General features: G+C 43.7%; 1 protein-coding gene across 1 annotated transcript in view; it reads left to right on the top strand.

Moving 5' to 3' along the window:
- Positions 1–16,624, top strand: part of lrrc7 (leucine rich repeat containing 7) — a 51,404-nt gene extending 34,780 nt beyond the window's left edge. Inside the window, exons 13-34 of the mRNA XM_068743451.1 lie at positions 334–449; positions 612–681; positions 1,491–1,590; positions 1,730–1,854; positions 2,202–2,304; positions 2,365–2,480; positions 2,641–2,763; positions 3,106–3,217; positions 3,507–3,720; positions 4,351–4,851; positions 5,465–5,689; positions 5,807–6,026; positions 6,112–6,462; positions 6,673–6,918; positions 7,966–8,178; positions 8,465–8,632; positions 9,519–9,638; positions 9,724–9,940; positions 10,022–10,287; positions 10,982–11,074; positions 15,013–15,087; positions 16,514–16,624. Of these exons, the coding sequence (XP_068599552.1) occupies positions 334–449; positions 612–681; positions 1,491–1,590; positions 1,730–1,854; positions 2,202–2,304; positions 2,365–2,480; positions 2,641–2,763; positions 3,106–3,217; positions 3,507–3,720; positions 4,351–4,851; positions 5,465–5,689; positions 5,807–6,026; positions 6,112–6,462; positions 6,673–6,918; positions 7,966–8,178; positions 8,465–8,632; positions 9,519–9,638; positions 9,724–9,940; positions 10,022–10,287; positions 10,982–11,074; positions 15,013–15,087; positions 16,514–16,624 (3,885 nt within the window). The remainder of the gene's footprint in view (positions 1–333; positions 450–611; positions 682–1,490; positions 1,591–1,729; positions 1,855–2,201; positions 2,305–2,364; positions 2,481–2,640; positions 2,764–3,105; positions 3,218–3,506; positions 3,721–4,350; positions 4,852–5,464; positions 5,690–5,806; positions 6,027–6,111; positions 6,463–6,672; positions 6,919–7,965; positions 8,179–8,464; positions 8,633–9,518; positions 9,639–9,723; positions 9,941–10,021; positions 10,288–10,981; positions 11,075–15,012; positions 15,088–16,513) is intronic.
- Positions 16,625–16,829: the final 205 nt, after the last annotated feature.

Raw genomic sequence — 16,829 nt, 5'->3', positions numbered from 1 at the left:
ATTAAAGGAAAAAGTGCATACATTATCAGATTGTGAAATATGAACATGTGATGGTTTTCTTTGCATTTTATGACAATAAATAGAAGCTTTTTTTGGGGTTTTCTGTTTTAGTCAAAAACCAAAGAGTCAATAAATGTTACCTGGAGCTCCAGGGATGAGATCTAGTCATTTCCCCCTTGTTCCTGTCGTGTCATGGTGTTAAACCACTAATCAGTTTAGTCTCATATCGTTCACGCAAAGTTGCGATCATGACTTGCTCTTCATGCAGCAAATCCTTTTCAGCTGCAGACATAACCGTGATCTGATCTGAGGCTTCTTGTGCGTCCGTTTCAGATCGGCAACTGCAAGAACGTGACGGTAATGTCGCTGCGTTCCAACAAGCTGGAGTTCCTCCCAGATGAGATCGGACAGATGACCAAGCTACGAGTCCTGAACCTCAGTGACAACAGGTATGTACACACACACACACATAAACACTTTCTCAATGGGCGTTTTGGTTCAGCTCTTGCACAGCCTGCAGTTGCCATGGTTACATGCTCTGCAGGCTGTAGAGTGCGTGGGCAGAAGCATGTCTCTCCTTTTTCTCATCCCACCCTCTGTGTCTCTCTCAGGTTAAAGAATCTACCGTTTACCTTTACGAAGCTGAAGGACCTGGCAGCCCTCTGGCTTTCTGACAATCAGGTATCTCTGTCCTCCCTGGTTCGTGAGCTCGCAGCAGGAACACACTTCGTACTGTATGGCCATGTGATAGATAACCCGACCTTTACTCCAGATAAGATACTTACTGATGAAAACTTTCATTCTTAGCACTCCAGTATATAAGAAGGTGTGTAATGTTCTCTTTTTATGCTTCATCCCTCAGTTTCATGCTAAAATCACATCAGTGGGGCAAGTTGTATTTATATAATTGTATTTTTTTAATATTTTTTTATATTACCGTTATATTGTTAAAGCATTGATGTTGCAGTGTTTGAACACATAATATCAAGGGCAGGGCTGCTTGGCACAACAGTTAAACAGGTGTAATTCTCATTATGCATGCCTAATCTGCAGGAGAAATGTGTCTGATGTATTTAAATAGTGGATATTTTATTTACAATTTTAGATTTGCTCTTTCAAAATCGGGCATTTCCATTCAGACGTGCGGGTAAAAGAATCTAACGGCGTGAAACCGGTGTAAATGAAGTTCTCTCCATTCTTAAACGTTGAATCACTCCATGTCCAAAAACATTCACAATTTCATCATATTACCATTTAAATATCTGTATTTTAATTGTAACGTTATGTGTTTGCAACTTTTCACTGATAGGCAGCAGATAGCAAAACTCAATCAGTCAGTCAGAAAATCTATTAACCAATCAGGGAGCTGCACAGCTTTTTGTTTTTCCACAAGTAGGATTAGGCTGGGATTAGGACACAGATAATAAATGTGATCAGTGAATTTCCACACGAGAGTATCACTAATCCTATAAATGTGTGTGTGTTTGCAGTCTAAGGCTCTGATCCCACTGCAGACAGAAGCCCACCCTGAAACCAAACAGAAGGTTCTGACCAACTACATGTTTCCTCAGCAGCCGCGGCACGACGAGGGTGTGTTTCCACGTGTGTCTCACGATGTCTGTTTGTGGTTTAAGGACATCTAAATAAGCACCTGATGGTCTAGCCTCCTGCTACGCCGTGGTCATTTTAACCCTGTCCTTCCTGTGTGTTAACATGTGTGGGCGCACAGATTACCAGTCGGACAGCGACAGCTTTAATCCTACCCTGTGGGAGGAGCAGAGACAGCAGAGGATGACTGTGGCCTTTGACTTCGAGGACAAAAAAGAAGAGGAAGACAACTCTGGGAAGGTCAAGGTCAGCTTGTTGTCTCTGTCCCATGTCCGTCTTTGTATCCGTCTGTCTGTCCAGACAATCATGCTGGTCTGCAACTGTGTGCAGTTTTGGGAGATTAAATGTATATTATGAGAGGACGATATTCTGAGTTGTATGTTAATGGAAACAAGTAGAGACAAAATGCAAATTCAGTGGTGGACAAATTGGTTTCATGTTTGAGCAGCATTTATAGTGTTGTGTTGTATGTTGCGTTTCAGTTTTATGTTTTATGTATGCACACAAACAACTTTTAGAGTACCTTCCTGGCTACTGTGTGTGTGTCATGCGACCATTTGTATGCTCATCCTGTTTTTATTTCTGCTGCGTAGGTGGAGATCAACCTGAAGCGCTACCCAACACCTTACCCCGAGGACCTGAAGAACATGGTCAAGTCAGTGCAAAGCCTTGTGGGTAAAAGCGTGCACACTGGACATCCCCACCAGCACCAGCACCAGCATCAGCATCAACATCAGCACCAGCACCAGCACCAACACCAGCACCAGCACCAGCTGAGCACAGGCACTGCCACCTCGGCAGGAACCAACATGGAACACACACACCTCAGCAAAGACCAGTACGAAGCGCCGTGGCCCCTGCCCCCTAAAGAGGTAGAAACATAAACACATAAATGTATTTAAAATGAAATACATTTTTAATTCACAAGAGAAATATATTAGCTTTCATAATTAGCATTATGAAGCGAGGATACCTATGAGCTGTCTGTAGGTTATTGAGATCTGTGTGTGTGTGTGTGTGTGTGTTTGATAGGTGATCGACCGAGAGATGCAGGACTTCTCTCAGACTCAGCTAATGGATCAGGGATCAATGCATAACTCTGGCATCGACATTCCCAAGAGGAAGGACAAAGAGGACCTGACAGAGAGCTCGGAGGTGGTCACGTATTCTGCGATATTTCTATTTCTGTGTTGCTGTTTTGTTAATAATGGGATTCTACATTTGGGAAGGTAATGAGGTTTCTGTGTACCAGATCGCAGCAAACTTGGACTGCAGCATAGAGGTGATGTGAAGATTTGTCTCTGAAACAAAAGTTCTATTTCTGTGCAATTCTTCACACAAAAAAGTACCAAAGGTTTTTAAAAACAGAGCTTAAAATCTTACAGGCGAGACTGATCACGTCTCATTTTGCACAGCTCGGTAATCATTAAGCTCCCGGTTAGGCTTACCTAATGTTTGCATCCTCACCTGAATCAGTGGGTTTTGTTTTCCCCACAGGACTCGATGGGCGGCTCTCCAAATGACATCCGGATCTCTGACATGAGGCCGACCCTGGTGGAACCGCCTATGTACAAGCCTAAGGTGGTGCTACTGGGGAAGGACAAGAAAGGTACAGTTTGCTGTCTATTGCTAGACCTTGCTAGACCTGTTGCTTTTTGGGTTTGTGCCCAACCTCTTTAAGATCTCAGTTTCATCAGAGACAAACCGACGAAATGCGTTAATATCTCTTTTGGGGATGGCCTCTGTCTGTTTCAGGTCTTTGAATCTGCTCCTCTGTCAGGAATATGAAATGATGAAAGCACTTGTTGAATATAAATGTATTACCATAACTAGAAGAAGAAGAAGAAGAAGAAACAAGAAGAAGAGACATTTTAACCAAACTCTGTCCGTGTCTCCAGAGTCCACCGATGAGGAGGTGGATAAGCTTCACTGTCTGAACCATAGCGGCTCGTCGGCCACCTACTCCGACTACTCTCCCTCGCAGGGCTCCTCCGGCTCCTCCAACCCACCCGCCAACACACACTCACACACACACTCTCATACACGCCAACACACTCCTGCCCTGCCACCCCCCAGCAAGGACCAGACCCCCCAAACGCATTGGACCAACAGGTGAGCACGCACGTCTGCGTCAGGTTTAAATTCCAAGCCGTCAGTCTGCTCTGCTCTTCTCTAATCTGTCATCCATCTATCTGATCACACCATCCGTCTGCTCGTCCTTCCATCTCTCCCTCTATCCGTGGGTCTCACTCATCTCTCCAATCGCTCAGACCAAAGTCAGAGATTCATTGCGATGCTGCAGACCTCTGTTGAGGATGCTCTCTCTTCTCTCAGCTCAACTGAAGGCTTCAGTTGAAATCTCCATGTTACCTCCCTGTCATAGTAATTACATATTTTAAAATGAGCTCATCAAGAGCTGGCAAAACAATTTCGACTTTTAATCCGACATATTCATCAATTCATTAAATATTTGCTTGATTTATTTGTCTGAATCACCAGATCACCATCTCTATGCTCGTCTGCTTGTCTGAGAACTTGAATAACTGCAGATGGTATTGAAGGAGGTTGATTGTTTCTCTTGAAAGCATCAGTTGCGACAAACATGCTTGTCGGCCATGTTGATTTTTCAGAAAGAGGAAGAAGTTAAGCTGTTCTCAGTGTCCGTTTGCTCGGTGTGAATATACGGCATTGCATGTAAATGGAATTCAGTTAATTCATCTTTAATACTTTCTATCGCCGTAGACTAGCGCAGTCATTCCCCAAGCCCATCGACTCCAAGCCTCTGCTATCCCAGAGAGAAACCCCTCCATCAGTAACCCTTCAGCAGCGTGGAGATCGGCGTCCACTGAGCGAGCCTTTCGATTGGTCAGAGGCTCCTCACTATGACAACACAGGCTTTGATGCAGAAGAGTCTCCTCTTGACCCCCCAACCTCTACGGGGAGTCAAGGAAACCCACAGCTGGGCTCCAAATCCCGCAGCCAATCAGCACACGGGCGCCGCCCCCTCCTGAGGCAAGAACGAATTGTAGGCGTACCTCTGGAGTTGGATACCCAGACACTTCCCTTCCATAGCAACCAACGGTCCAATCCAGACAATGATGCTCCATCCTCTGGACCTACTACTCAGAATCCTTGGCAGAACTGGACCAGAACTCCAAGCCCACTGGAGGACCGAACGGCTTTTCCCTCCAAACTGGACATGACGCCCACCTCCAGTCCCAACCCTGACCGCAAAGACTCAAGGTAACTCAACAGAGCTCCAGTCTGTCCTACAGTTATACCTTAAAGAAGGAGATTTGTATGCATGCACTCAAAGTCTGTAATTATATTTCACACCATGCTGCACGAAGCGACGACGAAAGCATCAAAATGTTCAATGTCTATGCTCGCTGCAAAGCAAAAAGGGTTTCTTATTCTTCCCTCCTCCTCAGAATGTGATGTTTATCTGAATCTGTCAATTTGAAATAATTGTAAATTCAGTCATTTACTTTTCTGCAATGGTTTGAGCAATCTCAATTTTGCAGCCACAGACTAACTGATGCTGGCTACACATCATTTCAGTCAAATTACAGCTTGAACAGAAAATAAGATGACACAATATCTGTCGTCATGGAGCTGTTGGATCCATTCTCTTCATTTCTTATTTTGCTATTATTAACTCTGACCTGGTTCCAGGTGATTATGAGGAGACACCAATATTTTTTTCAGTCATTCTAATAGGATGAACAGATATGAAATGATGAAGAAATAATGATTTGTTAGACCCTCCTTTGCCTGTTTCTTCTATTATTTCTGACGTAGTCCAGCTCAATTTTGTTATCTGACGTCCTGACTGCCACAAATGTTTTGTTCCAAGACTGGAGCCAGGCACTGGACCTTTACCTGGTAGCTGGACGTACCACAACAGTCAGGGGGAGCAGACCAGGAAGGATCAGTTGAATGTCAGTGGAGGCAACAAGGTGACTGTGGTTATGAGTAAAAGCTCAGACCGCCTCTCCCCCATGATGAGGGAGACGAGATCCAAGTTTAAGAAATCCCAGAGCATCGACGAGATTGACATCGGCTCCTACAAGGTCTACAGGTAGATTTAGTTTAGTTGTTTTTATTTAAAATAGGCGTGCCAACATGTCCTGTCAGTAGAGTCGACCATGTGATTGCGTGAAGTCGTGGCTGAGTTCTCTTGCGGGTCTCTTGGCAGCATTCCCATGGACAGCTACAGTTCATCCATTGAGCAGCAGACAAGTTTGGATCGTCAAGATTTGCCCGGTTCTATGGAACAGACCAGTATGTCACGGTCGCAGTCGGCCCCTATGTTGGATGAGGAGCTTGTCTTCCCAGGACACGGAACCAGCATCCAGAACCAAAAACCAGCCATCCCACGAAAAGCATACCACTTTGACCACAACTACAACCCGCAGGTTAGGAGACGTGTTTTGCTGTTAACACACAGTGTTGATCACGAGAGCAGTACAGTTCTCATGGATTTACCGTTCACCTTTCCAGGTGACCATGGACCGTCGGGTCCCTCCCCCCTTCCCCAACACACCAGATTACGTGAACCACTCATCAAAGGCTTTGGAGTACATTAACCAACCAGGGAAGACGCTACCCAAGGAGCTGGTCAGCCCTCGGTATCGTGCTTATCCGCCACTGGAGATGTTCTCGTTCCACCAATCGGCAATCGGCCAGGACGGTCCGCCCAGTCAGCAGCAACAGCCAGTCCCAGCACAGCGCTCCAGGCCAGGGTTTTTAAGGAGAGCAGATTCATTGGTGAGCTCTACAGAGCTCGCTTTGTTCCGCAGAGTCCACGAAGCCCAACAGGAAGCGCTGCAAGAAGCTCAGTACAGACAGCAGGTAGGAGACCGTCTGCAAAATTATGATTATTCATGCATTTGCAGTTGTGCTGTTGTTGATTCATTACAAATCTGTTTCTTACATCCACTCTAGCCTCCTAAAATACATTCTAAAATAGTCATTTCCTTTTTGTAAAAACAAACAAACATTAAAGTCATCTGTAAAATGTCTGTCTTCTTCTGTGGTTTAATGAAACCTCCTTCTCGACAGATGGACCCCCCTCTTTACAGCCGTGCTCTTGCCTACTCCGCCCCCATGGAGCACTCGGCTCTAACCAGTATGGCTGACAGCCAGAGCCAGATGCTGCACAATAAGAGAAACGGTCGCTATGATGACGACTATCCCACCTACCAGGAGCAGAAGAAGCCAATGATTGGTTATCCAACAAAGAGCTTGACTCAGCGCCGCCCCCTGTCTGCCCGGAGCTACAGCACTGAGACATACGGAGCGTCTCAGGTAGGCGTATGCTTGTCACCGAATAATCTGATACAAACTTGTTTTATCTTCCTTTTAAATCCAAACCAACATTTATATAAAAAAATTAATCTGCTGATCAATTATCAAATAGTTGATGGTTTGATCGATGGTTTGATTTATTAAACTGAAGACTCAGACACCAATATAATGATACAGTAATATAAGTACGCATAAACCTTTGCCAACGGCAAATTGCAATACCTGTCACTCGATGAGCTTTTCGAATGCGTCAGTGAAAACTAGATCAATGGACACACACACACACAATGAAATATCATATGATTGGGAAAAAATTGCACAAGTCATTTTAAAGCAAAAGGAAAGAGCTTCTGTTTGAAGTGTTTGATTCCTTCGCCTCAGGCTTACTTGATGCTGCACATCATGATGTGATGACTGAGCAAACGTAGCATAGCTGCTACCTTGCCCAAATCTTTCCCTGAAAACAAAACCTGGAGGGTCTTTTTTTAGTACTTTCAGACCCTGAACAACATCTCACTTCACCATAGAAGTATGTGGACATTAAGTTATACGTGTATGACTGTCTGGAACATTTCAATTCATCCTTTTATCCGTCAGTCACCTGGGTCCAGCTCTTTGTAAAATAAGCACGAGTGTCCTTTGCCTCAGCCATGTCCCCAGATCCCAAGGCATTCCCAGGTCCATAAATAATCCCTTCAGCCTGTTCTGTGTTGCTTTGACTCAGACTTTCCAAAAATAGCTGCAGAGAGGTGCCCAGGAGCATACTGATCAGATGTGCAAAGCACCTCATCTGGCACTGTTCAGCATGAAGGCGCAGGACAGAGGGACCGAACGAGGAACGAACGAGCAGGGAGCCTGAAGTCTGCAGTCTTGTCTGGTTATAGAAAACCCTTTTTTAGATTAGGGTTAGCATTTATAGTGGTTTGGTCCCCATTATTATAATTGATCATTATTGTTGTTATAGCTTATTATTAGTACCACTTGAAATAAAAAAAATACTTGCGTCAAGCCCAACATCTCATCGTCTTTCTGACCCTTTGTCTTCAGGCCCGTCCAGTATCAGCTCGTCCTACCATGGCCGCCCTGCTGGAGAAGATGCCCCCAGACTACACTCTGGCGACCTGCCCAGAGAAAGCCTCCGATGACACCATCAAAGTAAGACCTGGCGTACAACAGAAACCTGAAGACATCACCTCCAGGATGCCTGCAGACTGGAGGCAACAGCTCCTTAGGCATATAGAGGCCAAGCGATTGGACAGGGTACGTCAATGCAATGCAGAACCGCGATGGACATGCAAACACACGCACAGCATTCGAAGGCCCTCCCTGTCTGTATCTGTGTAAGTTTGTGTTGTGTATGTTCACCAGCTAACATTTCTTTGTGCTATCAGCAACTCTGTTGTTGTTGTTGTTGTTGTTGTTGTTTTAGCAGTGTTATTGTTGCTTGTTTATTTGTTTGTGGAGTTCACAGTGTGTTGCCACCACCCCCCCCCCCTCCCCCCCCCTACATTCACCCATGTCATGTGATGTTGTCTTCTCCAATCAGAGTGGTGTCCTAAAGCACAACACGCTCACGCTGGGCATGCTCTGTCAGGGCGGGGGTCACGGCCAGGGGTGCAGCAGCACTTTGAACTTTAACCTTTGCAATAAAACTAAGCATGAGTCCCCTGCTGGCCACTGGCTGCCACTACCTCCTCCTCCGTCCACTAATGCTGTGAGTATTCCTCTGAGAACAATGAACCCGTAGTCCAGATACATATAGGTGATAAAGAGAGTATCTGCCGCCGCCATTGCCCAGGAAGTTCCCAGTTTGGATTAATAATCTGTTCTTTACTCATCTCATTTAATGCATATTAATATTCGCAATATTGCGATCATGATCAGTTTATTCTGAGAACCATCAACCATCTCAAGCTATGACTATCAAATTTAATTTTACGTGTCAATGAATCCAGTCACCTCCACAAATAGAAACACTTTGATTCTGCCACAGGAAATTGTTTTATTGGTTTCAAGTGGGGGGCTTCCATTCGATTGATTGCTCTGTAATAAAAGTCGTCATGCCCAGTCACTCCTGACTGAACAAATTAACTTCGTGTTTAAGCGGTAGAACCAACAGAAGGTATGCATGCGTGTGATGCCATTTTGACCGGCACAAAAACACGACAAAGCTACCACGCAAATAAATTCAACAGGGAATCAGATACAGTAAATCCCTTTGCAAACGGCTGGAAGCTAAAATGATCCGTGCAAAAACTACTGGAGTCAATAAACTCTTCAGGACCTTGTTGCATTTTATCAAGAGGCTCATTGTAGGTCAAACCGACGTTCTCTGTTTCATGAAGTCATCCTGATATGACGGCGGAGGATACAGCAGACATGACGTGCCTGCATCGAACATCCTCTCTCCAGATGTAGCTGCAAACACCTCTTCAAGCTGTGACGAAATATTTGTTTGGGTTTCTTTTCCACCATCAGACGGTGTTGACCGGTGACATCAGAGCACAATGAATGATTTCACCTCACCAAGTTGAAATATAAGACCCTTACGTTAAATGCATTTTGAAGTAATGGCCAGCCTGTGTGTGTCTCTGTCCCAGACGCCCTCTCAGCAGGCTGCCATGCTGGATAATGACCAAGAGGGGATGTCAGGGAGCAACCAGTGGGCTCCCTACTCCCTGGGGAGGAGGGACGTTCCACCTGACAGTCTCATGAAAAAGGTAGGAGCTGTCTTCTCATCCTAAACAAGCATCTTCAGCATGCTTTCCTCCGGTGTGGACGTGAGTGTGTGTTCTCTATCCGCAGACTTCCCACTCCCACAACCCTCCTTCCCACCCGTCACACAACACACACATGATCGTCACTTCCTCCTCCTCCTCTTCGTCCACAACTCCTCATCGCGTGGTCGGGCAGCAGGGTTATGATGGGATGATGAGCAAAGGGCACCAGTACCAACCAGGGATGCCCTTGACGGTGGTTCCTGCTGGGGGGCCTGGGCAGTATCAGGGTAATCTGCCTCAAGGTAAGTGGCAATAAATGGATAAATGAATTCAAGGTTTTATTCCAGAGTGTTATAGGCTACCAGTTTGCTCTTTGCCCACAGGTAATTCTGCTCCTGGTCAGGCTTACCCCAGCTCCGGCCTACCCATGGCCATCTCCCCACCCGGGAACCAGCAGCAGTACAACCCACATTCTTCCCATACCTCCCATCAGCCCTCTCTTCCTGCCACCAACCCTCAGTACCACAGCAATCAAGTCATGGTCCATAGCAACCAGGTTGTCATGACGCACACGAATCCACGTCCTCAGAGCGCTCGCTGCCTGCTGCAGACGAAAGGCCAGAAAAGCACAGATGGTTTCCAGGAACAGGTATCCATCCATCCATCGCATCTGTCCGTCCATCCAATCAATATATATTGATTGGATGTGAAGTGATACTAGTTGTGTGATGCTAGTCCATTGATCCAACAAGCTAACTTTGAACCTAAAGATCGTTGCATTTAACAGAATCAGCGAAGCGAACATGAACAATGTGCCGTTCTTGTTTTGCACAGGTTTGGGTGGCTTACAGTGCTTTACACATGAGTGGATGACAATTTAAAAAAACAACAACTTTAACATGATGCACACGAGCAATATAAATCATAAATGTAAATTAATATATAGCCGCTGAAGGCAGGTCTAAAATAAAGGCTGTGGAGGCGTAGTTCTAAATATGCGATGCTGCAGTTTGCTTGGGAAGATGAAGTCATTCACACCACCCAGATCAGGTGATCTTCCTCGCGGGGCTTTGTTTTCCTCCGCTCTAGTATGAGACTGCTTTCATTATGCAAAAATGAAAAACTCTGACAAGGATATTTGTGGCTCTATTGTTGTTGCCAGAGAAGTGACGACTTCCAATCTAGCTGCCAAAACGCGTCACGCAATCACATGAAAGCACTCTTCCACTGTTGCACGCTGTCATCTGTCTACTCTATACTTGTTATGATCTTTGTATTTCACTTTCACTGTCCTTCTTCTGTCTTGTGTTTTGTCTTTCTTTTTCTCCTCATCCTCTCTCTAGTTGTGTGTGAGAATAGAGAAGAACCCGGGTCTTGGTTTCAGTATCTCTGGTGGCATCAGCGGGCAGGGGAACCCCTTCAAACCCTCCGACATGGTACGACCCAGCCCAGGCCCACCAGCCAATCACAGCCTTCCCCCCGGCTTTACTTCAGAGTTGCCATGGAAACTGCTGCTCATGACTGCAGCGTTTCGTCTATCTGTCCATCTGTCCGTCTGTCAGTGGGGAAGCGGCAGACTTAGTTAACTTTAACTGAGATTTTGTGCAACAGATCGTTGGAAATTAGCCTTCAGAAAATGTATCAAAACGAACTTTATGTCGATGGAAATCTGTTAGCATCACCGACGCAATGGCAGAAGTTAGAGAAACTAAATTTGAATTTGGAACATCATTAGGAAATATAATAAATGTGATGCAGGTACAGAACCTTTCAGAAATAGGCTATTTTCTGTGTTTGGGTCATCCTTACATTACCCACATCTCTTCATTAATTTATATCTTCAGACTAATTTCAGCATGTATTTCTCGATGCTGAAATGTATTCAGTGTGGGGCTGCGGTGAGATCCTGTTGGGGTTGCAGATCCCTTAAGCATACTGCACATTGCAGCCTGTCCTAGAAACACGCTGCTGCTAGAGTTAGTCTAAAGGAGCTCTGTCAGCTATTTTAAGAATGCTGCTCCTTAGTTCTGGGTGGATTTTTAGATGTTTGGCTCTTTCATCCATGGCAGATTTTACTGAGGGTTTCTTAGATCTCTACTAACTGACGAGACAGCTGGTCTATAAATAGAGATCCTACAAGAGGCGTTCTTTAAACGGTGCAGCCCACGTGACAAATGGTGAATTAATTAAAGGCGGGGGTGTGAAGTGATAATATAAAAAGTGTAAAGTCAACGTTTAACTTAAGTTTTACATACCCAAGTAATGAGTCAGTAGCTGGCATGCACAGTTATTGAATCATTCCCATGTCTGCTTGGTGTGGAGAGCTGATGTTTAATTTTATTATTAATACCATGGGCAGCGAATGTAGTCAGCGCAAAAGTCCTCATAATCGTTTGATAAAGTAATTACATCATACGTTTATAGAAAATATTAAAATATATATACTTACCTAGTCTATCCTAGTTAATATAGATTACAATAATTTATAGCGTATCAAACAAATTTGCTATGTCTCTATCTGTGCATGTTTGTATTAATTAATATAATTTATTTTCGCACAATATAGATACACATGTACATATATTAAACTGTAGTTTTTACTGCTTACATAAATGACATTGACTGTAAATCACCTGTTGCATCGTGACGCCGGTTGGCGTAGGAGATTTAAATGTGAACCTCCTCAAGCAGTGAGATGTAAACTGCACGTCTCCTGCAGGGTCACACATGCTGCTCTGTCTCTATGATCAATCAACAACTGCTATCTGTCACCTCGAAATTTCAGTGTAATCGTCTTGTTCTCTGGTTTCTTGTTGTTAATGGTCCAGTTCAAGGCTGCTTTCATGATTTTATTTTTCACACTTTCAACATCGTTTCTGACCCAATTACAATTTATCCGATCCTTTGTGAATACTGTCTGGTAAGATAATTATTTATCTTTAAATTAAAGGCAGATTCAGGCTAAACTGAGGTAGGATTTAAAAACTTATGAAGGACTGAGTCAAAATAGTTTGACTGATCAATTATACATCTGTGGTTTTGAGTCATGGGGCCTTTTGTTGCCACTACTGTTACACAGCGCTGTGGCACCCCCTAGAGGACAGCTTGTTTTATACACCCGTCTGTCAGTTCGGCCTCAGTCAAAAGGAGACATCCGTCATAGTCTGTATCGATTATATGGTTTCAGTCTAATTGTATGGCATCTATTTTTCACAATAGCTGAAAATAACACATGAACTGAAAAGTGCACATATAAAATCCTAAACTTCAGTTTTGTATCATCAACAAATGTGTAAAGAAATACAATCTATTTCCGTTTCTATATATTTTTTATATTTAAACAAATAAAATAAATCTGGTTATCCTCCTCTTCTAAAAATAGAATCTATAGGATTCTTGTGTACTGTAGTATTAGACACAAAAAGAAAGCTCTTTCACATTATCATGTGATAAGGATTATTATTATTTATTTTATTATTTTCTGGTGTGGTGTAGCAAAGAACTTCCATATTAGTTTTTCCAGCAATGCATTTTTAAATCTTCCCTTTTGGTTTTCTAAAAAAGAAATGACATCTATGATCTTATTTCCTCGCTGTTGCACACTAAGTCACTGGACCAGTTTCTGCTGTGGCTAATTGACAGGAATGAGATCCCCGGCTTTGATTCATTAGGGTCTCAGTCTCACTTAAAGATAAGAAGACAAAGGTTTGGAGGAGAGGAACATGGATTTTCACTCTGAACTGGATCACGAATTATGGAAAATCCGATATTCCCCTGTTGTTAAAAATATGCTATTTTTGCACACAGATTTTGCTGCCGATAACAAAGGTCTTTTTGTACATGTTAACACTGAGCTGCAAAAAACCTTCAGCATCGTTCATTGAATGTAACCGACCTTAAATGCTGTCTTCACATGTGCAGAATGTTTGAAAGTAGACAGCAAACCTCCGCCAAGGCTGCTCATGTTTGCTGCACCTAAACGGAATACTCCGATGACAGTATGACCGTCACAATGTGACGCCTTCATCCCCGAAAACCCTTCTCTCGAGTTACAAATCACTTTGGCATCATCATTAGTTAGATTTTTTTTTTATTAAATGGACATTGCATTGATGGTTTCTTTATTCATCATCCTACTCAGGAACCTTTCCACACTGAATTTGATGCGGAACTGAATCAGCGCAGCTCCAGCTTGAATAGAGTCTTAGTTCAAGCATCATTATCTGTTATTTCACGGTAACCAATGCTCTGTGAGCCACCAGGTCTGGAATACGTTCCGGATTAAAATATAGAAAAACTGTTTCTTTAAAGGGCTTCATGATTCAATTAATAATTTTAAATATTTGATGGCGATATCGTCATGTAAACATTGGCCACCTGTTGCTGTACTTTAATGACAAACAAAATAAAGCCCACACAATCATAAACTCTTCCTTGGCGGAGGAAAAACATTGCAGCAAACTGTAGCGCTGCAATGGCCATAAATCAATCCAGTGTTTTATCCCAGCGTGAATAAGCACATTCTCTATTCATGCTGCATTATGCATGGAAAACGGAATTATTCAGCCACATTACAATGATGATATTGATCTTTCCACATATTGTATGAGGCTCACTGAGAAAAGCAACTAGACTAATACCTCTAACATCAACTCCTCTTTAATGTGCGCTATATGTGTGTGTTTTCGCATCCACTCAGACTGCAGTATTTGGTGCTGCTGCACTGTCAATACTGCATCAGTTTGTCTTTGGCTAACCGGTGTCACCTGTGGCACCTTTATCTGTGTGTTCAACACGTGCGCCGCATGCTAAAACCTCAACGCAGCTGCATCGCCCCACACTTTATGTGCTCAGAAACATCTTTCAGCCTTCAACGAAAAGATGTTGGTGTTTTTACAATCTCTGCCTTGGGTTGTTGAGAGGGAAAAAAGATGGGGCATGAAAAATGTTCTGCCCTCCCTGCTACCTACTCCTCTCCTAGTCCTAGTTCTCCTATTCTACTTTACTGTAGCCTATTTACATCTCTCTTTATGACATCGTGTCTATTTTATGCAGCCTTTATATATAGGGGACAAACCTTTTTTTTTGGCATGTCTGTGTTATTGAGTGGGATTTATCACTCGTTTTCTGTAAATGTAAGATAGATGCAAGCAATTTAAATGATTACATTCCCATCACTGTGAACTGCATGCCTCTCTAAATGTAAAACGAGCAGAATGCATTGGAGAATTAAATCGAAAACATATATTTTTGGCAGAAATGTGATTTGTTATAAAAAAAATTATCCTGGGGGGATAATGAGAATGAGAAAGGCAAAGATTCTAAACCATCGTGTCCCTGTGTTGTCCTAACGGTGTATCATTTTGACTTATAGGGTATCTTTGTTACTAGGGTACAGCATGACGGGCCCGCCGCTGCTGCCCTGCATCCTGGAGACAAGATTCTGCAGGTAACAGCCACGCACAGTCATAGCCCCCCCCCCCCCCCCCCTCTCGCTCCCTGACCCTCCCTCACTAAATAATCAGGCAGGACAGGTACTCAGTAAGCACGACATTTTTACACGCTGTTCAACAGCGGCACACAAACGTTAATGAGTCAAAGATTACAAATCACCCATTAGTGTTATCCCATTGGTCGCTTAGTTTATCATGCAGTGGTGCATCAGCATTTCCCTTCCTGCCTCTGTGTGTGTACCGGCATGAACCTCACCCACTATTTTATTCATCATCGGCTGGTGACACCCAGAACGTTAGAACGAAAGAGACCTTGAAAACACCAGTGTGTGAAGAGACCTCATCGTAGACGTCTCTATGATGCCACCTATAGGCCACTAAAGACGCTTTATGTCCATCACCTGACTCCTGGCTAATCCAGAAATAGACAGACGTGTAAGTGAAGACTTCTTTTTAATCTTCTTGCACAATCATCGGAATAAGTTGTATTATTTAACTGATATTTGCATGAACATTTTACAGAAAGCACCTGAACGACATTGTGAATTATCAATTATCAGTGAACTGGTGCAGATTCTTAGTCTTCCAGGTCGTGGTGATCCTCGAAGGATTCTTCTAACTCAAAGCAGAAGTATAACAAAGAGTTCTAACTCTAAGCCACATTTCCCTTATTTATATTTAACCTTAAGGCAAAACATAATTGAAAGATTTACCCCATTCAGTGGCTGCAGACGTGATTATGTATGTCTTTAATATCGCCGTCGATGAAAACGTAGCTTTTGGAGCTTGTAGTGGCCATTTGAGGAAGCGCACACATAAATTGGGAGGTCAGAGAGTTCTGCAATCCTAAAAAAACATTTAAATAGCATCAAATAGGATGAGCATAAAAGGAAATAAAATAATATACAGAGACATATATCAGCCTATGAGACGTTTGTGATCAAAATCCTTTGGTCCCTTTCCTGGGGGGCAACAACAGCGAACACCTTCCTGTGTAAATCAGCCAAACTAATCAATAGGCAGCAGCTATTTATTTGGCGTTAATCCAGAAATAACCATGTGAATTGTACTGCAACCCCTCCTGTCCCCTGCCCCCCCACCACCACTCGCCATCTTCCATTCTTTTCACCCCCCTCTCCATCTTCTCTCCACAGATGTACACAATTTAGCTGAGTGAACTCATCTAAAAGCCCTTTTTTGTCTTTACCCCCTTCTCTCTCTACAGCATGACTGTGTAGCTCCTCCTCTTCTCTCTCTTTTCCCCAACAGTGATGTGTTACTGAGATAATGATGACCCTCCATCCTCCCACAAACACACACACACACACGTACGGAAATACTGCAGCACCCATACCTCTGCACGTACATGCACACACACACACACACACATGCTGTTTACTGTGCTGCGTGTTTGCCTTGCAGGCTAACGGACATAGTTTTTTACACATGGAACACGAGACAGCCGTCTCTCTGCTGAAGAGTTTCCAGCGGACGGTGGACTTGACGGTTCTGAGAGACAGCAGCACTTGCTAAAAATAGTTTTCTAACAAACAAACAAAACACAACAGCGCTTCTGCTCGTCGCCATCCTCACGCCAACCCACCTGCCTCCAGCACAGGAGGCTTGTGGAACTGAAAAATGAGCCGCTTTTTTTTTTTTTTTTTACATTTTGAAGGGAACACGCTGACATTTATTTGCCTATTGCTGGACCAAAGGCAAATACTAGTGCCAAATGTAC

Source organism: Brachionichthys hirsutus, chromosome 9, assembly GCF_040956055.1.
Source record: "Brachionichthys hirsutus isolate HB-005 chromosome 9, CSIRO-AGI_Bhir_v1, whole genome shotgun sequence".
In the NCBI taxonomy this organism is placed as follows: domain Eukaryota; kingdom Metazoa; phylum Chordata; class Actinopteri; order Lophiiformes; family Brachionichthyidae; genus Brachionichthys; species Brachionichthys hirsutus.
The sequence above is the reverse complement of the archived record's forward strand: the minus strand, read 5'-3'. Positions and strand labels throughout refer to the sequence as shown.